The sequence below is a fragment of the Thalassophryne amazonica genome, chromosome 17, assembly GCF_902500255.1.
Source record: "Thalassophryne amazonica chromosome 17, fThaAma1.1, whole genome shotgun sequence".
In the NCBI taxonomy this organism is placed as follows: domain Eukaryota; kingdom Metazoa; phylum Chordata; class Actinopteri; order Batrachoidiformes; family Batrachoididae; genus Thalassophryne; species Thalassophryne amazonica.
Window position 1 is genome coordinate 29978259 of NC_047119.1, and position 27593 is coordinate 30005851.

At 39.1% G+C, this 27593-nt stretch overlaps 1 protein-coding gene across 8 annotated transcripts; it reads right to left on the bottom strand.

Annotated features, from left to right (window-relative positions):
• Nucleotides 1–783: 783 nt before the first annotated feature.
• Nucleotides 784–27593, bottom strand: git2b (G protein-coupled receptor kinase interacting ArfGAP 2b). 8 transcript variants are annotated; one of them, XM_034192019.1, is made up of 22 exons: nt 27511–27593; nt 27351–27421; nt 25923–26056; nt 24716–24822; nt 21675–21780; nt 21162–21248; nt 20913–21043; nt 20193–20287; nt 19504–19549; nt 19092–19097; nt 18950–18998; nt 18762–18834; nt 18467–18564; nt 18236–18347; nt 17073–17224; nt 16821–16973; nt 11799–12008; nt 11576–11665; nt 10690–10772; nt 6739–6894; nt 2920–2983; nt 784–1292 (listed from the first exon to the last, which is right to left on the bottom strand). In XM_034192019.1, the coding sequence occupies exons 2-22, from the start codon at nt 27400–27402 to the stop codon at nt 1083–1085; spliced, it is 2214 nt and encodes a 737-aa protein (XP_034047910.1). In that variant the 5' UTR covers nt 27403–27421; nt 27511–27593; the 3' UTR covers nt 784–1082. The 8 variants fall into 8 exon arrangements, with proteins under 8 accessions (XP_034047910.1, XP_034047909.1, XP_034047908.1 ...); XM_034192018.1 differs by having other exon boundaries at nt 6739–6891; nt 18950–19001; XM_034192017.1 differs by having other exon boundaries at nt 18950–19001.

Here is a 27593-nt window from a genome sequence, read left to right on the forward strand (position 1 = left end):
AACACTCCGAAACGGAGGTGTTCCTTTGTCTCGCTTCATCAGCGAATCGGTCGTGACACGCGAAGCCTCCGCGCGGCTTTCCATGACAAAATCTCTTGTTAAAAGTGAAATCTGCCGGAAAATGGCTGATGTCCAGGTCTTGTGATAACCAGAGAAAGAGCACACGACGGTCTCGTGACAGAGCCATCAGCTTAGAAATGATCCAGTGGTTTGTGCCGCATCGTCGCAGCGCGGCGCACCGACCGTCCTTAAAGGGGTCCTTAAAGCTGTAGTTAAAGTCCTTATTCTCTGTGAAGCCCGTAAAATTTTCACTGAAAGCCAGATAAATTTTTCGAATGGTTTCTAGGTGCCAGTCTCTAACAGCTTCTGAAAAAATTCTAATGGAAAAAAGTCCTTTTCATTCCGCCATTTCCAGACAATGAAAATCCGATGAGGGGGCGGGACCACTCCTTCCACAAGGCGTGCTCAGAGGGGAATGACGTCACCAACAGGCGTGGAAAAACTCACGCATGTGCACGAGGGTTCAAGCATGTCTGACATAAAAACATATGAATGAAATCCATATAGTTTTTAAAAAAAGAAAAAGGACCGTTAATTTATGGACAGACCACGTATAGCCTCTGGTTGCTAGTGCAGACTAAGAAGTTTGAGAACCCGCATATTTGTGTAATGGAGGATCACACGTATTTCTTATCAAAACAGAAGACAAGGAAGCATCAGCCCTCATCGCCACAGAAGTGAAAATGTGAAGGGAAACTGACTGACGACAGTGTAATGCAATCTACAACCTCACCATTAGATGACACTAAATCCTACACACTATAGCTTTAACCCTTTTTTTTTTTTTCTTGCTGAGGTAATGACGAACATGAGGATTTGTCACCTACACCTTTGTAAGATGCATATTCTTTTCCTATTACAATAACACACAAACTGCGAAATAAATAAAGATTTAAATTCATATTTTCACATCCCCGCCTCAGGTAGAGTGAATGCTTGATTACACAGAATAATACAGCATACCAAACCAGTGTCGCATCAGTGATAAACTGTATTTTGGGTGTAACAGATATGCCTTTGGGTTAGTTGTTGTTTTCTTTGGTTGTCACAGTCACAAGTTGCTTGGCAGCTTTGGCAATGTCGTAGGCGCACTGGATGACCTGCTGAGTGACCAGCTGGACATCTGACGGGCAGGAGGTGTGGTCTGAGGCCATCTGGCACTCTCCGTGGAGCCGGCTGGCACTGGATGTGAGCAAAAACAGAGAACTCCGCACAGTCTCCAAGGACGGCCTCTGTGCAGAAAGCAGGAATGACGGACACTTGGTTGGATCTGACATGGAAACATCCAGTGGTGGGCACAGCTAACGAAAAAGTTAGCTTCGATAACCGCTAATCAGCTAACTGAAATGTTATCTCTTATAACGCGAAACTGATAAACCATCAAAAAAAAAAATTTATCGGAAGCTACAGGTAACTGCTAACTTTCAGTATTGTTTCCGGTACACTCTCAGCGAGAAACAACCAGATTTTGAGTTTAAACACCGCCAACGCTTCCGACAGAATCAAAGGTGATCACAAACCTAAGCACAGCCAATGAGTCGGCGCTTGTCTTTTTGCACCCTGCCCACTGTTGCAGGGAAGCGTCATTAACCTTGACAGCATACAGTGGTCCAGCCGTGAGGCAGACATCTTGAAAGCAAGTTTGACTTATGGTTTTGATTTATGAATCAGAATAATCCGGAGAGAATAACTACATTAATGTCAACTCTTAAAATGTACAAAGTGAAAATATAACATATCTGTTCATTTTAAAATAATACACTTATTCTGCAGATTTGAACATTAACACACAGATGCCCAAAGGGATTATGGGTAAACTGAGTCACCGCTCATACTGACTGGTTTTGCAAAACCGAAAAATCTGTTAAATTGTGATTCAGGTCAACAACTGTGTGATATAACCGGGCACCAGTAGATGGCAGTGTTTGCATTTTGACCCCGGTTTTTGACCTGAATCACAATTTAAGGCTTTTTGGTTTTGCAATTTTTTTATTTATTTATTTACAAATTTAAAAAAATGACATATTTTACAAATGCACATTTATTTGTAAACACAAACACATGTTACATTAACTTGTGTTGGTTTTCACATAGAATAAATCAGTCAACCAATCAGGATGAGCGGAGGCTCAGTTTACCCATAATCCCTTTGTGCATCTGTGTGTTAATGTTCAAATTTTCAGAATTAGTGCATTATTTTAAAAATAACCTATGTGTAATATTTTCACTTTGTACATTTTAAAAGTTGACATTAATGTAGTTATTCTCTCCAGATTAATATGATTTATAAATCATAGGTCAAATTTGCTTTCCTTTTCAAGATGTCTGCCTCACAGCTGGACCGCTGTATGCTGTCAAGGGTAATGACTTTTGTTTTGTTTTTTTTTGTGATAGTCTGGCGGCCAGGCTCCTTCTGCTTGGGTAGAGTTGAGCTCAGCTCCTCTCAGCTGTCTCACTGCTGCAAAATACATAGCAGACAGGAGCCAACAGGGTTTATAAATGTTTTTCACCATTACTATGTAAAAAAATATTAGCAGTCTAAAAGTTATTGGAACTAAATTTATCAGAAGTTAATTGGTTTGCTGACAGTTTTTGAAGTTCACTGAAAAGCTAATCCGCTAACAAAAAAGTCAGCTTTGCTAATTAGCAGTTAGCGGAACTGTACCTACCACTGGAAACATCCATAAGTAAAGTGTCACTGTGGCACCAGTAGGGACATGCGAACTGTACATGTGCAAATATAAAGCTAAGTAATACAATAAACGACAGGCGTAAAGCTAAGTAATGCACCCATCTAATCTAGTCACTCCAGGCTTACTAAACAGATGGAGGCTAAGCTGCTGGTGGGAGTCGTCTTACCTTGGGAAACAGGGTGGCCATCTCTGTCACAGCCACGCAGATCTTTTCTGAACACGGCAAAAAACTGGGAGGTGGAGACAAAAAGCTGAGTGGGTGATCAAACAGTGTTTGAATAAGCTGCTTTCACACATCCACAGTTGATGGCAAACGTTCCTGTTACTGACAAAAACAGCCGGTGTGGCTATTGTCTTCACACCACAAGTCACATAACTGGATGGACTGATAAGAAAACAGGGGCACAGTAACAAGGTACAATGCAGCTCAGTGATGCCAAATATTTTCCACGCTGCAACAACTGTGACACAGTAGTTGCATCGTGGATGCTTATCTTCCTGTTCAAATATTCTCCTTTTCATTCAAATCTTTAAATAAATAAAGAAGTCTGAAAGGTGCTGCAAATGGCTCAAATGACACGCATGGCCTTTTAAAAGGCTTTTCTTTGCAATGTCAAAATATTTTCATAGATGAAACATGTGAGTTAGACATCAAATAGCAGAAGTATAATGTTCACACATTCAGTCTGAACAGGAATATCAGGGATAAGTGAGAACAAGGAATTAATTATTTTAAATATTACTTCATTTTAAAAAACAACACAATTTATTCTTAGATTAAAGGTCTACGGCCTCTGGGTTTTTTTTTTAAGAGTTAAGTCACAAACAGAATTTTCTCTGGTTAACACTATAATTTTGTTCCTGAGCAGTTAAATAAGGGATTTATAACATTACATCACCAATATGATCAAAATTTGCACTGTCTGGAAACAATTTAGCATTTCTACCCTGAAGGGGAGATAGTCAAGCGATCAGATGGCATGGCCTACATTTTGTAGTGACACCATAGATCAAGTTTTGGCTTCCCCCAATTTGCATGGGGGATGCTGGGAAGGACACTGCCACTACCAGTTAGAGTAAAGAAAGGCAGTGTGATGTCAGCTGGCTGCTCTCTCAAATAAAATAAACCAAGATGGTGGAAAATGTTTCGAAACATCTTTTTTCTGCATAAATCTGTTTCTCATATATTTTGTAAATGTTAGTGTGAAAAATGAACACTTCTAAATCTAAAAATGCTGTTTTTGAAACAGGATAACATCTTTGAAGTCATTTACAAGACATCATATGAATGTTAGTGTGCATGCCCCGGGAATGTCCATCAAGCAAGTAGGTCAGGTCATATGTAATCTCAAAACCTGCACGATGGCATTAGGAAGAAAAGACTATATTCGCTATGGAATTCCCATCAGATAAATATGTTCTTTTCATTAAAATTAGGTCCAATTTTGCAACATGTTACAAAAATAAACCTACATTACAATGTTTAGGCCATACAGCTTTGTTTGTCCTTACTAGGGCTGTAAATCACAATTACATTTATATCTGATTAATCTTTTGATTATTTTGTGATTGATTAATTTAGTGATTATTTTGCTTGGACTGATTATTATTAATCAATCATCTTTTGGTTAACCAAAGTCCAAATTAGGCCTGGGCGATTTGGCCTATAAATAAAATCTCAGATTTTTTTCAGAAAAAAAATCGATTTTCGATTTTTTCCAATTTTTTCCCCTCTACTTTTTAAAAGAAAATATTTAGTACAAATGACAGAGATAACTCAAAACAAGTTTTGCTTTTATTTGATCAAAAACTTAAAACTAACCCCTACTTACCTCCTGGAATTGAAGCTCCAACTGTTCTTTTGATTTAAAAAATACACGTAGGTAAATTATTCCACCAGAGTAAGTTGATTTTTAGCGGGAATTTGCGCTCTTATTCCCCTCGTAAAGTGTAGCATTTCTCCCATGCAGCTGGATGCCTCTGTTTTAGATACTGGAATAAGTTTGTTGTGCGGCTGCGTTTTGTTGCGATGGGCTTTCGGGGTTCGCCCCAGAAATTTTTAGTATAGCGGTGCTGTTGGCAATTATTACCCGAGGCGGTGCGTTGCGAGTCATTTTTACTGGTTTCAGATGCATTGAAAGCAAGAATAACAGACCAAAAAAAAAGACACTTATGTTATAATATCAAAGTTCTTTTTGCATGTTTCTGTCTAAGTTAATAAAATAAATAACATTGAAAAGTTTAAAAATACATTAATATTTGATGGACATATCATTTGCTCTCCTCTTCTTTAAAAATGACACACTGTACCTTTAATCCAGTAAGACAGGCAGAGTTTTACTGTCATGTTGACAATTTAGTTTTTTCTTTTTAACATTTCTGAGTGGGACTGCATACTTTTTAAAAACAATATAACCCCTAATTGTATTGTTTGTACAAGAGCTAAACCTGGAAGATTTGACTGTCAAATCAGAATCAAATTTATTGCAAAGTAAGTTCTCACATACAAGTAATTTGATCTGGTGTCATTGGTGCATAAACAACAATAATAAACACTTCTGTAAGAAGTAAATTTGCTCTCATAAAGATGAAATCCTGGATGGAAAAACACTCTCTCTCTCTCTCTCGTTGTGAGGGAACGAGAGACTTCACTCTAACACCGTCTTTGCAGCTTATTTGAGCAAACTTTGGAAACATGAAAGCTTTCATCTGTAAATAAAGCCTTAATGTGTCACTAGCTACGCAGGCAGAAGGAGCTGTTTTTGTTGGAAGACTGATGGAGTTTTTGTTCTCTCACTCTGAGCTGCAGCGCTGTGACTCTGCTCTGCTGGCTGCCGAGCCAGTCCGTTCAGCACAAACAGACTGGCTGGATTAAACAAAAATACAACGGCACTACACTGTTGTTCCATTGTCTGGGGAGAACCGTGGCTTTAGACAAACTTTGCAGCGTGCAGTCACTTGCTGTTCCACGTCTGTCGCAGCAATCTCAAACCACTGACGAAACTCGCTCTCCATTAGCGGTTAGCCATGTTTGTTATTGTGTGAAGGAAACGGGATGGGGAGGGGGGAGCTACGGAAGGTGCTGGGGACAAAAAGGTGCGCCGCTGCAAGAGGAGAAAAAAAAACCCTCAATTTTTTTATTTTTTTTTTTTAAATCGTCCGCAACAAAAAATTCGAATTAATCGATAAAATCGATATATCGCCCAGGCCTAGTCCAAATAACACAATTTGTTAGAAAAATAGCACTGTACTGTCAGTGACACTGGATGACCCTTGACCTTTTTCTTGGGCTTCTGCTCTTCTTGTAGCTATTCTTCCTTGATAACTGTGCATGGAGACTACACTTCACTTTAAACTGTGGCATTGCGGATTAAAGCTATTCAGAAACCCACCCAGAAATAGAAGAAAGAACTGGTACATTTTTCAGTCACTCACAGAGGTTTGTTTTTTTGTTGTTGTTATTGTTGTTTAGAAACAAATGTCTCTGTGTGTTCACCACAGAATATTCTTACCCACGTCCTCCTCTTTGTTTGACCTCTTTGTCTCACTTCAGCAGCCCTCTGAGTGGTTTTAAAAATTGCTTGTTGCATGCCAATGCAAACACATCACAAATGTGGCGGTCCTGCCCATTTTGCTTTGACCAAAACAATCATCACCATGCATTAAAAATGAGACTCGAGTAAAGGTGTTCATATCAGTTTAAAGTAGAACTGTGGACAAGTGCAAACACTGTGTGAGTTGTGAATTGGCAGGTCACAGGGGAAGAAGAAGTGCCATTTCTATTTGCATTCTGCACAGTGCTTCCACTCAGCAGACAGAAACAGAGTTTGCTCTGCACAGACATACAGCTGCAGCAGTGGATTCTTACATTTTCCATAATCGTGCAAGCTGCACATGTTCATTCCACATGCAAGCAATTTCTGACGATCTTTTATCACACTGTGTACTTCAAACGTTTGTTGGATACATATTAATCACAGCCTACCTTTCGTGGTTGGTCTCCTGCGCAGCTCTCAGAAGCTCTTGAATGTTCTTTGTGATCTGTTCAGTTTTACAGATGACATCCTCAGTGCACGGCAGGCTGGGATCTTCCTCACCTTCTTCCTCTGGCTCTACAGATTCAGAAGTTGGAAGAGGGCTGCTAGAATAGAAAAGACAGGGAAAAGGCTTTCATACCTTTGGTTTTCATAAGAGCAGCAGCACAGTGACTCACAATAAATGTGAAAACAGCACATTTTAAGACTGAGTATCACAAAATATTGTCAATGTTTATTTAAACCATTTAAACCACTTCACGGAAAAACTACTGAATGTAAAATTATGAACACTGCATTAATTAATGAGCAGAAGCTAATGGACTAATTCATGTTACTGTACAAGGCACAAAGAAAGTGTAAACTGCTTCTTTTGACCACTGAGCAGACACCATCTGTTCAGTGGCTCTGTTTAATGTAATTAAAATTTTGAAAACTCTTTAATAAAACAGCTATAAAAGATAAAAGCCTTACCTTAGCTTAACCTAGCTGACCTGTCATTACAGTTCTTCTCGTCTTACACAGTCCCAACAAGTGTTGTGCTGAGTAGAATAGAGGTTATATTCCCTCTTTTTGTTCAAGAGCATGGTCTTTCAGTTTCAGAGCATGATTATTAAATTAACTTCTTCTCTAAGAAAACATGTTTTTCTCATTCAGAGCTTCTTCTTCTTCTTGCTTCATAGCAATTGGCATCCAGCTTAACAGTGCAATACCACCACTGACTGATCCACAATCTGAATCACAGTATGTTTTAGTATACAGGAACAACTTGACATGTGTGCACAGTGCCATCTTGTGGCTATAAATGATAATTTTGTATTTTTTCATATATAACTCACTTTCGAAATAAGCTGCAGGACCTCCCAACCTTTTAAAAAGACCTGCAACTTATAGTCAGGGAAATATGGCAGATAGATAGCTACTTTCAAGAGGCGGGAATTGACAGCTTGGGAGGTTGCCATCCAGGACCAAAGGCAGTTCTGAATTTGGCAATGCGTGGCACCAGCGCAAGATCCTAAACCTCATTGACACAGTTTTTCCACAGGTGGTAATGAAGTCAATATTAAAATTACTGTATTTTCAGCGTATACAGTGCATCCGGAAAGTATTCACAGCGCTTCACTTTTTCCACATTTTGTTATGTTACAGCCTTATTCCAAAATGGAGTAAATTAATGTTTTTCCTCAAAATTCTACTCACAACACCCAATAATGACAACATGAAAAAGTATTATCATATAAGTATCATCATGAACTGTTTGCAAATTTATTAAAAATAAAAATCTAAGAAATCAGATGTACATAAGTATTCACACCCTTTGCTCAATACCATTTTGATGCACTATTGGCAGCAATTACAGCCTCAGGTCTTCTTGAATATGATGCCACAAGCTTGGCACACCTATCTTTGAACAGTTTTGCCCATTCCTCTTTACAGCACCTCTCAAGCTCCATCAAGTTGGATGGGGAGCATCAGTGCACAGCCATTTTCAGATCTCTCCAGAGATGTTCAATCGGATTCAGGTCTGGTTCACTCAAGGACATCCACAGAGTTGTCCTGAAGCCACTCCTTTGATAGCTTGGCTGTGTGCTTAGGGTCATTGTCTTGCTGAAAGATGAACTGTCACCCCAGTCTGAGGTCAAGAGTGCTCTGGAGCAGGTTTTAATCCAGGATGTCTCTGTACATTCCAGGATTCATCTTTCCCTCAGTCCTGACTAGTCTCCCGGTTCTTGCCACTGAAAAACATCCCCACAGAATGATGCTGCCACCATCATGCTTCACTGTAGGGATGGTGCCTGGTTTCCTCCAAATATGATTCCTAGAATTCACACCAAAGAGTTCAATTTTTGTCTCACCAGACCAGAGAATTTTGTTTCTCATGGTCTGAGAGTCCTTCAGGTGCCTTTTGGCAAACTCCAGGTGGGCTACCATGTGCCTTTTACTAAGGAGTGGCTTCCGTCTGGCCACTCTACCATACAGGCCTGATTGGTGGATTGTGGTGAGATGGTTGTCCTTCTAGAAGGTTCTCCTCTCTCCACAGAGGAAAGCTGGAGCACTGACAGAGTGACCTTAGGGTTCTTGGTCACCTCCTTGACTAAAGGCCCTTCTCCCCCGATCGCTCAGTTTAGACATGCGGCCAGTTCACGGAAGAGACCTGCTGGATCTGAACTTCTTCCATTTACGGATGATGGCGGCCACTGTGCTCCTTGAGATGTTCAAAGCAGCAGAAACGTTTCCGTACCCTTCTCCAGATTTGTGCCTCGAGACAATCCTGTCTCAGAGGTCTACAGAGACTTCATGCTTAGTTTGTGCACTGATATGCACTGTCAACTGTGGGACCTTATATGCAGACAGGTGTGTGTCTCTCCACATCATGTCCAATCAACTAAATTGACCTCAGGTGGACTCCAGTTAAGCTGTACAAACACCTCAAGGATGATCAGTGGAAAGATTCAAAGATTCATGATTCAAAGCTTTTATTGTCATACGCACAGTAAAGAAATATGTTTCCCTGTGCAATGAAAATTTTACTTTGCTGCCCACACTGGATGCCCAAAGATGCATCTGAGCTCAGTTTTGAGCTTCATAGCAAAGGCTGTGAATACTTATGCACATGTGCTTTCTTAGCTTTTTATCTTGAATAAATTTACAAAAATCAAAAAAAAAAAGTCACTGTCATTATGGGCTATATTGTGTGTAGAATTTTGAGGAAAAAATAAATAAATTTCATCCATTTTAGAATAATGCAAAAATGTGGAATAAGTGAAGCGCAGTGAATACTTTCTGCATGCACTGTAAGTTGCACCTGTTAACCCAAACCCTAACCCGTACAAGTCACATCAGAGCATAAGTCGCACCTTTTTTAAGGTATTATCAGTTATTTAATTTACGATTTTTGTACATTGTTGAAGTGTACTTATTATTACCTCCGCCAAGGAGGTTATGTTTTAAGTCGCGTTTGTTTGTTTGTCTGTTTGTCAGCAGGATAACTCAAAAAGTTTTGAACGGATTTTGATGAAATTTTGTGGAGTGGTTGGAAATGACAAGAGGAACAAGTACTTAAATTTTAGTGGTGATCCGGATCACGATCCGGATCCCGATGCTAACGCATTAGCATGTCTATGGCATTTTCAATGTTAAAAGTTAGCATTAAGCAGTTGCAGCTGTCATTACGTTCGGGTGCATTTGTTTTCAAATTGTAATATTTCTTACATTTATTTTTGTTTATATATTAATAATCTAATGATTATTATATACAATTTTAGAGAAAGAGACAAAAAGAAATAGATCACTGTGCCAAGGAGGGAATCTCTTTAGGGTCAGTGACCCTATGGCCTTGTTTAGAGAAGTGTTTCATAAATGTTAAAAAATTCATATATTTGCAGTTTAGTTGAATAATAAATTGAATTTTGTCTCTTATTTGTTTTTGTCTATAAGCACATGCAATATGAATATCAGTGCTCAGATGACAGTAGCTTCTGGGAAAGGTGCAAGTTGCAATAAATTGTGATGCCAAGCGCTAAGGATACATGCTATCCAGTCACAGCAGATGAAACTTTTTTTACTACTGAGAAAACATCATTGTTAGACTTTTTTAGGTTCAATGATTCCACGGTGTGTAGATGTTATGGCGTCAGTGACCCCATGGCCTTGGCGGAGGTTTGCACTCTCTGAGTGCTTCTAGTTTATTTATTATTTTATTATCAGAGTTAATTTTATTTAGTGCTTTGATTCCTGGGAAAGTCCTACATAAATAGTCAGTTATTGTTATTAATACTGAATATGTGATTTTTCAGTAAACAAGTCACGCTGGAGTACAAGTCACAGAACCTGCCAAACTAATAATATCAAAAAAAAAAAAAAAAAAAACTGGCTCATGCTGCAGAAAATATGGTACTTACCCAGTCTCTTTGAGTTCAGAGTGGTTGGGCGTTGTGTCAAAGTCGCTCCCCAGCATGGTGCTGTGACCTTCCAGACTGCAGCCCTATTGAGATTTATTGACTACAATCAATTAATTCAGCAACATAATGTACCCCACAATTAGAACCTTCTTTAATGCAAACCAATTCATAATCATGCATTTCTAGAAGGGAAGCAAAGTTCACACCATACGATGTTTGGCTTTAACACAGATGAAGAGTGAGAGGAAGAGTGACGTTCTTTGTACAATGTAGCATTTACAGCTGTGGGTGCTGTTAGTCGATATGAAGGATTTGTAAGAGTAGTACAGTTATTCCATGGCTATAACTAATACACTCATTGGGATGAGCCTTTGATGCCATCTTCAATGTATAATGGACTCTACTGTCTTGTCAACTGTTTGTGTGGTGCAGCAGATCTATCTGCACCACCTCAGCCTAAAGGTGCAGTAGCCTTTGACAACTTGCATAAACATGAATGTGACTTTTGGAGGTCTTTACGTGGTTGTGCTTTTAGTCTCGTACAGTTGAGGGGACCACAAAGAGAGATCAATTTTAACTAATAATTGATAAACTTAAAAGAAAGCAAATTATTATCATTTGCATCTGTATTTCGGGCCCATATTCCATGCTTGCTAAATACATTGTGGCCTTCAACAGTGATGGTCTGTGGATAATAAGCTTTTATGTCCGCATAACTGAAGTGCAGCAGATGCATAGTGATGCATGCAGGCAGGCAGGTGGAACTGATAAGGCAGCAGAGGAGCAGTTTGAAAGCCTTAGTTGATAAGAGTACGAGTTCTGCAAAGAGACAGGTTTTGCCATCGCCGTGGCAGCCTTCAAACTGAGGGGAAGATCGGTACTTAACCCGTCGAGATCTTTCATCCCATGACCAGGACAAGGAAGAGGGGAATGTAGGGAGAGAGGAAGCGGCAGTCCCCAAAGGGCCCCTCCCAATCTAGAAAGGGGCCAAACCAAGTTGAGCATAAACTATAAAATGAATGAATGAAAGACCAATACCAGCCCTAAGCCAAGCGTCAATGATGTATTTCCCACCCAATGCCACAGACGTGCGGTGTTTGTGCACTTACATTAGCTGGGAAGGGTTGTAAAATGACTCCATCCTCCTGACGAACCGTTTCAGCACGGTGTGGGTACTGTCTCAAACTTGAACCGGTCTCGTACATGGACATGGGCCGACCCCCGCGAGGTGGGTGTTGACCAAAGGGCCTCTGGAGCTGCTGTGGTCCGCTGGGGGTCTGCCATCGAAGTGTCGTGTTTTCAGTTTGCAGGGAGTTAAGCTGTGGAGAACAAAAGATCTCTCAACCGAACTCCAGCTGGAAAAGATACTTTACAAAGCTTGGCCAGACATTAATAAGTAGGTAAAATGCAGTTACCTGCCCCCCAAAAACTAAGTCCATCTGTGTTCATCTTCACCTCTATCTTGTTTTTCCATTCTCCCTTAACTAGGCTTCTCTTGCTGGCAAGACATGATGATGGTCTCTCTTAAAGGATGACCATTGCGAAGACACTGCATAAATTGTTGCTCTTATTTACATAAACATCAGTTGTAAATTGAAAAGTAGCCCTGAAGGCATAGTAATGTCTGTGAGAGGAGGCTGGAAGTAAATCTGTACAGATTGAGTCTTTCACTTGACGTGTGTGGCTGGAGCAACATAAAAGTCAATCATATGAAAGCAGGTTTTACAGGTTAGTCATTTTACAAGGTTCACTGCATATTAGCTCGTGTAAATAAAAAAAGGCAAGGATGTTAAGGAGCTAGTCAATAAACCAGGAAGAGGAAGCAATAAACTGTTCCAATAGTTTCTCCTCAGGCAACTGCAGAGTGTATGAAAAGAAGCTAGGAACAAGTATGATGGAGGAATGAGCTAAACTAGAGGGACACCCATCAGAATGCAAATGCCCAAAATACACAATGTTGTACTGGAAAAAGAAATGCTACAATCAGTAGCTGGTACAAAGCGGGCTTGCCAACATCACAAACAGATTTAATAACACTACTGCAACTGTTACCAAAACGATCCCAGCTAGCAAACTATTTTCTTGTTATCAAAAGCCATTGTCTTAGACAAACGCTGGCCAATAACAAGAGAATCAAGTCCTCACACAGAACAGCAGGGTCAAAATGCGTACTCACACAGTGGTGAGTATGCATCTGGTTTGGTGAGGGGTGGTGCCTCAGTATATCAGGCAGGAGGTAGGACACAACACAAAAGTATGCTGCAAAATCAATTTACTTAATGATTTCAGTGTCAGTGCTTACTGACAAAACTTCCAGAATTTGACAGTTTCTTCAGATGGACATTTAGGGCATAAACCACTCTTCTTCACCTTCAATCAAACATTCATACCGTTCTGGTTTTGTGCCAATTGTATGATATAAAAACCATCAACAAGTTCACTAGCGATAATAATTGAGAACCAGTTCCAAATTTTCCCAATCCAGCGCAATCATATGCCTCAGTTCCTCTTATGCCGCCATGTTTTATCTGACAGTGCAGTGATGCAGAAACCCATGTGTCATTGTAATAAACTGTGTAGCAACAAGGAAAATGGCTGCACTGATGCTGAACACCAGGTCTACAGTCTTCCACACAAAAATTGATTAGGAATTGATAAAGATTTGCATCAACAATGGCAACGCAATGACACATCTCAGTTCCCATCCCTAATGCCCACTCACTTACTGTTAATAGTATTGACAATTCCCTGCATTATTCACGTGTGGCCTCATTTGAACATGTAGACTTTGTACTAAGAAGCTGGCAGGTTAAGGTTTGTTTAATGCCTGGTCCAACTGATTTGGACATTTTTGCCCTCACATACATCTCCACCACATAATGTCTCCATAATTTCAGGGCTGCAGTCATAGAGTTACATGTATGAAAGCTAGAGTGCAGACTCCCTATACCGCTAATGTTATGCTGCCATGCCTATGTGGGGGTGTGGCCGCCACTACTGAAGAGGGCAAAAAGGACACAAATTACCCCGATGTGCAATGCAGCAAACATGTTGAGGGAACAAAATTTATCCAACTACATACATAAATGTTTTTTTTTCAAGACAAAACCAAACATTACTCATTGGAGAAATGAGGGAAAAAATATTATAAGTCTTTATCATTGATTTAATCCAATAATGTTTCAAAATTAGTTTCTTTTATAGACAAATTTGATCTGTAACTGTTCGGTTGCCCTACTTTTTTTAAAATTTTCTTTTATTATATGCAAATAATATACAACCCCTGGCAAAAATTATGGAATCACCGGCCTCGGAGGATGTTCACTCAGTTGTTTAATTTTGTAGAAAAAAAGCAGATCACAGACATGACACAAAACTAAAGTCATTTCAAATGGCAACTTTCTGGCTTTAAGAAACACTATAAGAAATCAGGAAAAAAAAATTGTGGCAGTCAGTAACGGTTACTTTTAGACCAAGCAGAGGGAAAAAAATATGGAATCACTCAATTCTGAGGAAAAAATTATGGAATCACCCTGTAAATTTTCATCCCCAAAACTAACACCTGCATCAAATCAGATCTGCTCATTAGTCTGCATCTAAAAAGGAGTAATCACACCTTGGAGAGCTGTTGCACCAAGTGGACTGACATGAATCATGGCTCCAACACGAGAGATGTCAATTGAAACAAAGGAGAGGATTATCAAACTCTTAAAAGAGGGTAAATCATCACGCAATGTTGCAAAAGATGATGGTTGTTCACAGTCAGCTGTGTCTAAACTCTGGACCAAATACAAACAACATGGGAAGGTTGTTAAAAGGCAAACATACTAGTAGACCAAGGAAGACATCAAAGCATCAAGACAGAAAACTTAAAGCAATATGTCTCAAAAATCGAAAATGCACAACAAAACAAATGAGGAACGAATGGGAGGAAACTGGAGTCAACGTCTGTGACCGAACTGTAAGAAACCGCCTAAAGGAAATGGGATTTACATACAGAAAAGCTAAACAAAAGCCATCATTAACACCTAAACAGAAAAAAACAAGGTTACAATGGGCTAAGGAAAAGCAATCGTGGACTGTGGATGACTGGATGAAAGTCTTATTCAGTGATGAATCTCGAATCTGCATTGGGCAAGGTGATGATGCTGGAACTTTTGTTTGGTGCCGTTCCAATGAGATTTATAAAGATGACTGCCTGAAGAGAACATGTAAATTTCCACAGTCATTGATGATATGGGGCTGCATGTCAGGTAAAGGCACTGGGGAGATGGCTGTCATTACATCATCAATAAATGCACAAGTTTATGTTGATATTTTGGATACTTTTCTTATCCCATCAATTGAAAAGATGTTTGGGGATGATTAAATAATTTTTCAAGATGATAATGCATTTGCGATAGAGCAAAAACTGTGAAAACATTCCTTGCAAAAAGACACATAGGGTCAATGTCATGGCCTGTAAATAGTCCGGATCTTAATCCAATTGAAAATCTTTGGTGGAAGTTGAAGAAAATGGTCCATGACAAGGCTCCAACCTGCAAAGCTGATCTGGCAACAGCAATCAGAGAAAGTTGGAGCCAGATTGATGAAGAGTACTGTTTGTCACTCATTAAGTCCATGTCTCAGAGACTGCAAGCTGTTATAAAAGCCAGAGGTGGTGCAACAAAATACTAGTGATGTGTTGGAGCGTTCTTTTGTTTTTCATGATTCCATAATTTTTTCCTCAGAATTGAGTGATTCCATATTTTTTTTTCCCTCTGCTTGGTCTAAAAACATAACCGTTACTGACTGCCACAATTATTTTTCCTGATTTCTATAGTGTTTCTTAAAGCCAGAAAGTTGCCATTTGAAATGACTTTAGTTTTGTGTCATGTCTGTGATCTGCTTTTTTTCTACAAAATTAAACAACTGAATGAACATCCTCCGAGGCCGGTGATTCCATAATTTTTGCCAGGGGTTGTACAATAAGCCCCTTGTGTTTGTTTACTTTTTAATTTTATGTGTGCAACTATTTCAAGATTTTGTAGTGTTTTGATTGTATTCCATTCATAAAAAAGACAATGGGCTTACATGGACTGTAAATGCTGTACCCACCTGTTTTTGGTTCGCTTTATAATTAAATTAGAATAAAAAGAGTTTAATTTCTTACCTTCCTGGCAGAAATAATAGGGCTTCAGAATGAAAACAATTGGGCTTAACACTGACGTGGAATCACACTCGCCACTCGATCCACGTTAAACACAGCACGGTGGATCATGCAATGTAAATAAACCCACGGATAAATCCTCGTGATGTCGTCCTAAGATGCTAATGACATGAAATTTCCAGCTTGCCACAAAATAATGCTCAGTACTCACTCTGGAGTTACCCGTTAGATTAAAAAGAGTGAATGCAAACATGCATTTAAGAAAACTCCCATCAACTAAAAACTGTTGTGGTAAACTTCAATCCAATCCATCCAAGTAAAAGTCCAAATTTAAGTAAAATCCATCTGAAAAGAAAAAAAAAAAAAAAAAAAAACAACAACAGCACGATCAAACCGTGTAACTTGTAGCACTGTGCAGTTAACATTTCTTTCTGCCCTCTGTGATAATGGCAGACGACGTGCCTTGTAGGCACACGGCCAGCCCAGACTCCGCCCTCTAGCTTTCTTATATATAACTATATGGTTGCGGTACATATGTGGAAGGGGCTAAAGTAAACATCTTTCATATGAAACAACTGTTTATCATGGGATGACCACAGACCTCTGAGAAAATTATTTCACCATCTAGATTCTAGATGACTGGCATAAATGATTATGGTTTAAAGTAAAAATCAAATTTCTAATCTCACGGGGTGTTTAGGAGGATGATATATGCAACACACACTCCCAGCAATTTAACACCGGCTGAATTCTGGCTGCAAAAACTCCACCCATCTTCTTAATAGCATCCATGGGAAAAGAGAATACAGGGCCATTACAGAGCTTCACAAAAATGCCACAACAAATCAAAGCATTTGTAAAAATAATAATGGCAAACTGCAAACAGCAATGATGATACCTCTTATATAACTACAAGAGAGCACACTGAAATATTAATTTGCAACAATAACCAGTCTTATCAACATTATGTGAAATAAACAACCTTGCTCTGCATCAAGCGCAGCTCTTCACTCAGGTGACAGTTTACTTTAAGGAGTTGCTGAATCTTGGCTTCTGAAGCGGTGAGGGCACTTTTCACCTCCATAAATTCCTGCACTGTGATTGGTCCATCAGAAAGGTCAGATGACTCAGAGCTCTGAAACAAAACAGGTTACACAAGACAGGCATCCACTGTTTTACAAAGTAAAGACTTTGCATTTAAATGCCATAACAGTTGGTATGAAACAAAGGTAACCTTGGTCCTTCCGTCATTGCAACTGTCTCCACAGGTGGCCTCCTCCACAGGCTCTTCATCTGATGCCACACTGTCATAATCTGGCTGGTCGATGTCCTGGCTCTCACTGTTGTGTCGGCTGTCAAGACCCTGAAGGATCAGCTCCACGTTTTCTGCAAGTAGGTCAGAGAATCAATCAAAGAATGGGGAATCATGTTCTGCTGGGTACAGCAGTCAAGCCCCCCCCCCAAAAAAAGAATAAAAAAAAACAAATCAAACAGGAGGAATCGCTGTCTTATTTATGTTTGCAGGATGTTAAATTATTAGACATTCTGAAGAACTTTTACTGTTCCCAAAAGTTGCTAAATGCGGGGGTGGGGACAACCCCAGGGCATACATAGAATGGAGATGTCTTAATGATTATAAACCCAATTCATGGTTTGATTTCCAACATAAATATCTGTCAGGTTAATAATTTGTAAAGCCCCATAAAAAAACATTAGTTTATCAACCTTGACAGAAAAAAGGGGTGACGGCAGGGGGACAGGTACAGTACATCCGTCATTTCAAACTGGAAAAAATGACGCATACAGCACCTGCATACCAAGTGAGGAAGTGAAAATATCAGATATTTTTAGACTAAAGCTTGTCTCCATGTTGAATACAGCCAGTGTGCTAAACAAGAGTAGCGTGATAAATACGCATACTGTGTGTCAGTGAGACAAAGCAACTGACTGTGTGGTTGCTAATGACCGTCTTTGGCCAAAGCATACTTGGCACCTAGCAGATGTGTTGGTTCTTGCACCAGCTGTACGGCGTCAATAAAATTTGCCAAAATAAAAAAATACAAACTGATAAGAGCTGATTTCAGCATGTGGGCAGGGAAGATAAACTAATGTTTTTTTTTTTACGGGGCCTAAGTGAGACCGAATATAAAATTAATATATCTTGTGTGCCACAAACAGTTCAAATTTGTTCACTTGATTTCATTTGTCTGTGTATTATAATAAGCACATTTGTTTAAAATAATATTTAAAATAACAATTTTTAAAATAATTGGGTTACTTCAACCCTGTAATTTGTCCATCAAATTGAAAAGATAGCATCATCAGCAAATTATAGCAAAACTTGTTTTTGTTTTTTTGTTTTTTGTTTTTTTTAGGTTTAAAAACATGCACACACACCTCTGGGGCTTTCGCAGCAATTCCCCCATTGCCGGCATTTGGCATCAGTTAAAATATCAATGACAAGGGTAGCAAACTCATGAGCACTGAACCGTGCCAACTTTTGGCGGCCCTGAAAAACCGAAACAAATCAAAGGAAGGAAAAACAAAACACAGCAATTCTGTTAAATCCAGCACAAAAATAGCAAATTAAAGTTCCAAACAGCCAACACATATTTTCCAATCACTTGCCTGATTTCTGGTGGAGGAGTATTCAGGATTGACAGGCAGAAAAGGCACAACTGTGGTGTCTGTTACAAGCGTACTGTGGTTCTGCGTGGCCAACCACACTTAAAATAAACAAATAAAATCATTAATAACGGAGCTTTTAAATGTTACTGATCAGTATGTTGTTAATGTGGACTTCATAACAGGATTAAAGAGTATCTTTGCTACATCTTTGTGCAGTATAATAAATATGACAACAAACACTGTGGTCATAAAATAGTTACAACTATAAATATATTTCTACAAATCAAAGATTTACCTGCATCTGTTTCTCTTCTGTCAACTTCATCATAAACATCCATAGCAAGTTCTTCAAATTGGTGATTACTTAACTAAAACAGAACAAAATACAACAGAATCAGTGGGTCACATGCAGGATACCTGAATAAGAAACAAATCAAATACACCTCAGTAAATAAATCATCTATATTTAAAAGTAAATCTTACAGACTGGAGTTTCTTCTTTGCAGCTTTTGCAAACTCTGATAAATCCAGACTGCTTTGGACAAGAGACACAAATTAATTTTCCCCCTCTGCCCATAACAGTACTCCACACAAACAGGCAGACAAGCAGTGAAAATGTACTTACTTATTTCTTATCCATCAAAAAATAAAGAGAGCAGCATAGAGAAAGAGAGGGTGTATTATTGTGAAAGAGTCACTACAACACACAGAGAGACAGGAAAAAAGCATGCAGTAAGGGCCGCTAAATGGCATGCTTTTCACACAACCAGTAGGGGGCAGTAAGTGTCCACGTCTAAATTAACACTATGCAATTTGAACATTTTATTGTCAATTAACAGTGTGCATATTCTTGGATATATCATGATTCATGTTACAGCAGGGATACAGCCGGACATCATAACAAATATTAAGCAGTTGCTCAGTTGTAGTTCCAGACAGATACATACAAGAAGGTCTAACATCCATCACACAGGCCTCTCTCGCCCAGTGGGGGATTAAAAATGTACTTCTGCTATGAGTCAGATCACAGGTCTTACCTGTCTGCCATCTGTGGAATGATGAAGTGTTGAGCATTCCTGTGATCTATAAAACAAATTAGCATTAGGTTAGAAAACAGCTATGAAAATGGCAACATAACCCTCAAGCGACCAAGCTATTTTAGCGACTAATATGACCGACTGGGGTTATTTATGATCACATTGGCTTTATAATGGAATACTTGTATGTAAATTATTGTTTTAGGGTTCTTCATATTTATTTCACTCTCTAATGTATTTGTCCATCATCCTTTTCATCCTCACTCTGGGCATCAGGAATTAGTCTCAAAGCTTGTTCAGCTGTAAATCTTGCTATTCTAGGTCTGTTGGTCATGTTTCCCTGCAAAACAGTGAAATATAACAATTAGAGTTGGCAAATTACAATAACATCTGAAGCTATAATGTTGAAAATCTCATAGATCTTCCAGGGGTCATCAGTGACCCTGCAGAAGTTTGGATTATACTTGCCACACGCATCAGCCGAGCCGTGCAAAATTCTATGAACAAATGCATGACAAATAGATTGACAAATTGACGGAAGGAAACTTTTTCCTCATTAAAATTAGAAAAACGGTGCACAAAAATATGTTCCCGGGGTTATAAATGATCCCACTTGGTCGCTTGAGGATTAAACCATTGTACGTTATGTCAACTGCTAACGGTAAGAATGCTCAAGCTTTTCCACTTACCTGGCCTTCTTCCACAAAGGTAAAATGTTAACCGGTCAGTCAGTTCATACTGGATCTCCACTAGCCTCTCCGCTAGCTCCTGATGCCCAGCTTGTCTGAAGACAAAAAGTCCGATTTCAGAAACACTGCAACATATTAAGGTTAAATCATGTCCCAGCCAGCACCTCTTTAAAGTATCTATGCCAAGAACATGTCTGTGAAGCTACTTTTTCATACAAATACACCATGTCAGAAGGCTTCTTTGTAAGAGCAGTATACAATTAACAAATAAACTGTGTGTATGTGGAGCTATGCTTTTGCAAATGTTTAGTTTGTGGTTGGCTTGAAAACTTACAAACTACACAAGAAACACTTTACTAATGTGATCATGTAATGCAGATGTGATCTATTTTGTCATCAATTAAAACAATAACTGCCGCTGTTTGTTTTGTGTTCACTTCTTAACTTTGGTAATTTATTCAAATGAAGTCAGATAGCCTAATATAGCTACAGTACATACTTTGTACAAGACCAAGGGCGGAGATTATTGCTATTTCGTACTGACACATTACATAAACACAACGCTGTGCAAACGGGATCCAGTCTAACTGAGGAGGTGGAAGAAGGCATAACTCACAATAAATGTCTGCAAAATGCAACATATCGAATGTTAATGGAATACTACATAATGTTTTTTTAAAAATTACATCCAAGTGTTAAAAACAAAGGCCTTGCTTTTACCTTGCATAATCAATCGGTGTTTTTCCACTGGAGTCCAGAGCCCCGGGATCAGCTCCGTAAACCGCCAGCAATTCTGCTTGTAATAACTGCCCTGCTTTTGCTGCTATGTGTAATGGGGTGTTTCCTTTTTCCTGCAGGTGCCCCAAAAACAACAGTTCTACATTAGTATTGCGTCAAATGAAACCTAAAGAATTCTGAAGACTCTGACCTTGAACATATTTGTTTTTCGGCTTTCGCTGCTAAACTTACTGGATGGAAGAAGTTGGCCTGTGCTCCCAAAGATAAAAGTCGGAGGCAGGTTTCCAGGTTGCCAGTCCGCACACTAGAGTGGAGTTGCTGAATAGAAGACCAGGAGCAGATTGCTTTAATTTCATTACTGACAACACACACACACACACACACACACACACACACACACACACACACACACACACACACACACACACACACACACACACACACACACACACACACACACACCCTTTATTAGAAATGCATGTTGGAGATCTCCAGCAGCAGGTTAATTAAAACCAAAGGCTTGCATGCAGGCTTTTTTGTTACGAGTTGTATCTAACATTAGAAAATACAGTCATTAAAAAAACTGTGACCCAGTGACCTGCATCATATAAAAACCACTAAGGGAGCTCTATGTCACTACACTGCCATTGAATCCACTAATAAAAGACAGAAACTGTACCAAATTAAAAAAAAAACAACAACAACAACACCACCACACAAGACAAGAATACAACAAATTCTAACCTTACTGAGGTCTTTTGCAGTTACACTGTCATCCTCACGACAAGGCATCCGATGGACGTACGCCAACATCTGATATTTGACCTTGATGAACTCTGTCTTGTTGGGACTAAAAATAACAAAGACGCTAACATCTAAAACCTGACAGATTGACCATTTGAATGACCAATTAACACAAAACAAGTATATATATTATCAGGTGTGTCTTACACACAACTATCTCCTGATTTTCTTTATATCTGCACATGTGAACATATTTGGGGAGTGACGTTAAATGGATAATCAATGACACCTTATTTGTTAAACATTCTGGTTCAAGTAAACTAAATTATTAAGGACAAAAAAAAACAAAAAAGTAAGGCAGGAGAGCATGTCGTCAACTCCCCATTTCTGAAAATTACAGGACTCACTTTTGCAATGACGGATGCAAATTCACTCCATCACATGCCATTGTATAATTTCTTCACAATCTTCATACAGGAATTTGGAAATCGGAGTCCGGTTTCATAAAGCCGTCTAATCTTTTAGTCTACTAAGCTTACTTAGTCGACTAAGGTTAGTCGCCCAACATCATCCATCTACAACCCCTGGCAAAAATTATGGAATCACCGTCCTCGGAGGATGTTCATTCAGTTGTTTAATTTTGTAGAAAAAAAAGCAGATCACAGACATGACACAAAACTAAAGTCATTTCAAATGGCAACTTTCTGGCTTTAAGAAACACTATAAGAAATCAAGAAAAAAAATTGTGGCAGTTAATAACAGTTACTTTTTTAGACCAAGCAGAGGGAAAAAAATATGGACTCACTCAATTCTGAGGAATAAATTATGGACTCACCCTGTAAATTTTCAACCCCAAAACTAACACCTGCATCAAATCTGATCTGCTCGTTAGTCTGCATCTAAAAAGGAGTGATCACACCTGTTGCACCAAGTGGACTGACATGAATCATGGCTCCAACAAGAGAGATGTCAATTGAAACAAAGGAGAGGATTATCAAACTCTTTAAAGAGGGTAAATCATCACACAATGTTGCAAAAGATGTTGGTTGTTCACAGTCAGCTGTGTCTAAACTCTGGACCAAATACAAACAACATGGGAAGGTTGTTAAAAGGCAAACATACTGGTAGACCAAGGAAGACATCAAAGCATCAAGACAGAAAACTTAAAGCAATATGTCTCAAAAATCGAAAATGCACAACAAAACAAATGAGGAACGAATGGGAGGAAACTGGAGTCAACGTCTGTGACCAAACTGTAAGAAACCGCCTAAAGGAAATGGGATTTACATACAGAAAAGCTAAACGAAAGCCATCATTAACACCTAAACAGAAAAAAAACAAGGTTACAGTAGGCTAAGGAAAAGCAATCGTGGACTGTGGATGACTGGATGAAAGTCATATTCAGTGATGAATCTCGAATCTGCATTGGGCAAGGTGATGATGCTGGAACTTTTGTTTGGTGCCGTTCCAATAAGATTTATAAAGATGACTGCCTGAAGAGAACATGTAAATTTCCACAGTCATTGATGATATGGGGCTGCATGTCAGGTAAAGGCACTGGGGAGATGGCTGTCATTACATCATCAATAAATGCACAAGTTTACCTTGATATTTTGGACACTTTTCTCATCCCATCAATTGAAAAGATGTTTGGGGATGATTAAATAATTTTTCAAGATGATAATGCATCTTGCGATAGAGCAAAAACTGTGAAAACATTCCTTGCAAAAAGACACATAGGGTCAATGTCATGGCCTGTAAATAGTCCAGATCTTAATTCAATTGAAAATCTTTGGTGGAAGTTGAAGAAAATGGTCCATGACAAGGCTCCAACCTGCAAAGCTGATCTGGCAACAGCAATCAGAGAAAGTTGGAGCCTTGGTCTAAAAAAGTAACCGTTACTGACAGCCACAATTTTTTTTTTCCTGATTTCTTATAGTGTTTCTTAAAGCCAGAAAGTTGCCATTTGAAATGACTTTAGTTTTGTGTCATGTCTGTGATCTGCTTTTTTTCTACAAAATTAAACAACTGAATGAACATCCTCCAAAGCCGGTGATTCCATAATTTTTGCCAGGGGTTGTAATCCCCATTTCTCATCGACAGTTACACTTGTAGATTAGCCATCTTACGTTAGTTGATGAGTTTCACGGTCATAGCGGCCTTGTGAGTGCCGCTGCTAAGAAATGCCTCCAGTGCGCGACAGATTTGTTTACTTCCGGGTTGGTCCGTCTGCTACAAACATGGCCGAGCCCGTTGCAGCAGACGAGAAGCACTCCCAACCTTGGCATCCGTAAACATCTCCAATTATTATTCCAGTCCCAGAACACCTGCTCCCACCTTAAGTCTCTCATTCTTTCCTCCTCCATCAAGTGGCGGTACACGATAGCCACTTTTTTTTTTTTAGGTAAGACACTGAAATTTTGCTGACTAAAATAAGATTAGCCTGCTCTGTACCAGGCTAAAAAAATTTAGTCAGGTAATGTGAAACTTTAGCTGACTAAGCACTTTGTGCAACAACTATTGTCAAAAGATGAGTCGACTAAGTGAGTTTACTCCACTAAACAAGATTAGACTGCTTTATGAAACCAGGGCCAAGACACTTTCCTCTTAGGTGTTGAATCTTCTACTTTCTGTTTATTGGCCTAGTCTTCATTTTCCATCCGTTTACCTTTCATAGCTTACATATCAGTCCGTCCAAAAATTTATCATGTCAAAATTTCAGCAATATTAATATCAATATATTGATAGAATTATTTGTTGAATGACTTGTTGAAATCCTGGCATTGCAAATTTCTGAAGGGAGTGACATATGTCCGGAGCACTACAGTTCTGAAAGTCTCTTGATGCAAGGAGCCGAGGAGCTGAGACAATTTTACAGCAGGAAAATGACGTTTCTCTAACAGAGATTTAGTTTAAAGTGAATACATGTATAGAGATTTCAATCTAATGCATCAAAATCCAACAGCTGGAAAGTTGATGTTTGTGAGCACCATTACCACTAATATCCCCCGCCCCTCTCAAAAAACATCAAAAACACTTACTGAACTCTGTCTTGAGGGTTGGCCTTGCGTTTCCCACTTGCTGAAGGGTCCAAAAGGCTGTGCTCCCATATGGAATTTGCACCGTTGCCATATAGTGTCTGAACCATCTAAAACATAATAAGCCGAATGCAGGAACAAATGAAGAAAAACTTGGAAACAAATTAATAATGCATGCACAAATTATATCTTGTGAGACCGATTTAGGAAGATGTGTTCTCGATCTGAAACTGACATATCCCCCCCAAAATATTTTTGTCCCCCGTTTCTGACCAGATTTCAAAATTGAGGAAGTTTTTTTTAATAATAGGCAAAATCCATATTAAGCCTATATGGCTTAATATGTAAGTGGATATTGTATATCCGCTTACGCTTATGTAAGCAGATATTGTATATCCGTTTACATACAAGCGCAACAGAGTATTGCCAAACATACTTGACTATGTACAATTCCCATTACACAATTGTTTTTGCAAATGTGCCAAACACTAATTCTACGATTGTGCCACATTTTTCCAAAAGTTAAAATGTTTCTGTTAACATCTCAAAACTATCTTCTATTGAAGAGCATGACAAGCTTTTCATGGGTTTCCTGTTGCAGAGTAGGATCATAAGGAGACTTCTCAGAGAACAGTCAGTCCAGCTATTGCATATTGTACTCGCTTGTCCGCTTTTCACCTGCTATTACACAAGAACACACTCAGTCTGCACCAGTTAAATTTGATCGTTCACATTTTGCAGATTACAATTCAACCAGACATTACAATTTATTTTAAACATGTTTAAAACTTTCCTCATTGCTTGCAATGCTATACAATCCTACTATTACAGCAGCTTATACACCTGATTTCAGGCCCTGATTGTGTAGCCCTCTTTTTCTGCACCAAAAACATCTAGAATCGCGTATCAAAAATGGACAATGAGAGACTGCCCTATGCCCAGCTGCGAGGTGCTATACTACTGAGAGAAGTGCATACCCAAAGTTTTCAGTTTTATTATTTTTCCACTCTTTCACCATTTGTCTGGACTACTAGCAGAGATCTGAAACTACCCAGAAGATGAACCAAAGAACACAGCAAAAAATGCAGTCCTACTGACTTTACCATGTTTGATCGTGCAAACACTTTTTTAACCCTTTATGAGAACAAACTGCTCATTTGCAACGACAGATGTGTGTCTATGGGGGATGGAGGGGTCTCTTTCCTCTTACCTGTAACTGTGAGGGCGGCCATGGAGAATGACTCAGATGTCGGACTTGAGAACTGTGTCGCCCCAGACCTCTGTGAATGCTACAGCACTCATCACAGATCAACACACCTCTATTAACAGAGGCCCAGCGAGGCTCTGGAACACAGGTAATGCAGGCTCAGTCTCACATTATCCTGGACATTTCTAAATGATATACTAACATATGCTATACAGTATACAGTCAGATAGATCCATCTGTTTTGTTTTTTGTTGTTTTTTTTTTGGGGGGGGGGGAGCAGTTTTTGTAATTTTGCCTCTGAACGTCACCATCGTGGAATTGAAATGAAACCATCAAATTGTGCTTGTAAACCTTCGGCTTTAATTAAAGTGGTTAAACAAAAGCACTGCATTCACCATTTAGACATTACAACATTTGTATATATGGTGTCTACATGTTCAGACAACAAAGGTAATTGGACAAGCTACACATAAGGATTATTGTTACTGTAAATCATCACTTTTACAGCCAGTTTTCTTTACACAAGTCAGAACATGGATACTAGGGCTGCCACGACTAGTCATAACTACGTCGCTATTGTAACAGTCAACAACGTCTAACTCGGGCGAATATCCGTCATTTTGGGCGACTGGGCAAAAGCATGTTATTGTATTATTACATTTCAGCTTATGAGAAGTCACTTCCAACAGGATTTTGACCTTGAAAATTTTTTCCAAGGTAAAAATTTGTGGAATTGGAAACTAGTGTTGGCGCGGGGCTCCAATTAGCACTTGGAAATATTCGTGTCCACCACCTAACTTGTCTAAAGAAAACTGGTTGTACAAGTGATGATTTGTATTGCCAATACTTCTCATAGTTTGTACAACTGTTTTATGGCCTCTGAAAACAGCACTATGTAAACGATTAATGCAATATTTTTGTAAAACCTCTTCAATTAAAGCTCAAAGTCTACACTACAAACACATCTTGTTTCATTTCAACCCGATTGTGGGGGTGTACAGAAGCAAAATTACAAAAATTGTCTGGCTGTCACAACAACAACAAATGTATACAAATCAGGAATGCATGTATGTGTCAACCAGCTGTGCCCACATGAGCCAAACTAATTAACTGTCACCAGTTTGTCATAAGTACTCTTTTTAATATAGCTCCAGCATTACATTAAATATACAAAAATATCAAAGTCATAACGCAAAGATTTCCCAATCTTAGCTAACGTCGTTATGCTGATTTTTTAAATCGTTTTTTTTTTTTTTTTTTTAAATGAGGGTGGAGGAAAAGAAATCCTCCACGAGAAGAAATCCACTCCAATAATCCATTTGGATGATTATCTTATGATTAGTAGCGTGTTTGTTCTAACATTACTAGTACGTTAAGTTGCACTTTGGGCTAGCTGGTTAGCAGCTAAAGCTAGCTCGTTTGACAACCTACCAGCAGCGCTGCAGTCGGCGCAAACCTCTCTGCTTCGTAGTCGCTTTGACATCACTTAATCAGACCTCGCAGTGTCCGGGCAAAACGAATATTTGTTAGCAGCGTTACAAAACAGTTCTGTCCACCGCAGTTAGTATTTACGGTTGTGCCCGCTACCTTCCCTGCTGTTGAACAAAAGCAGTGTCCCATTCCAACACTCACACAACCTCTGCAAGTCTCCTTGTCTCCTTTCCTTCACTCGAG

Coding starts and splice junctions, on each gene's coding strand:
- git2b (XM_034192017.1), bottom strand. CDS start 27,402: ATGTCAAAGCGACTACGAAGCAGAGAGGTTTGCGCCGACTGCAGCGCT. Junction 21,781..24,715: donor AACCCTCAAGACAGAGTTCA/GTAAGTGTTTTT, acceptor TGTTATTTTTAG/TCCCAACAAGACAGAGTTCA. Junction 18,348..18,466: donor ACTCCTCCACCAGAAATCAG/GCAAGTGATTGG, acceptor TCGGTTTTTCAG/GGCCGCCAAAAGTTGGCACG.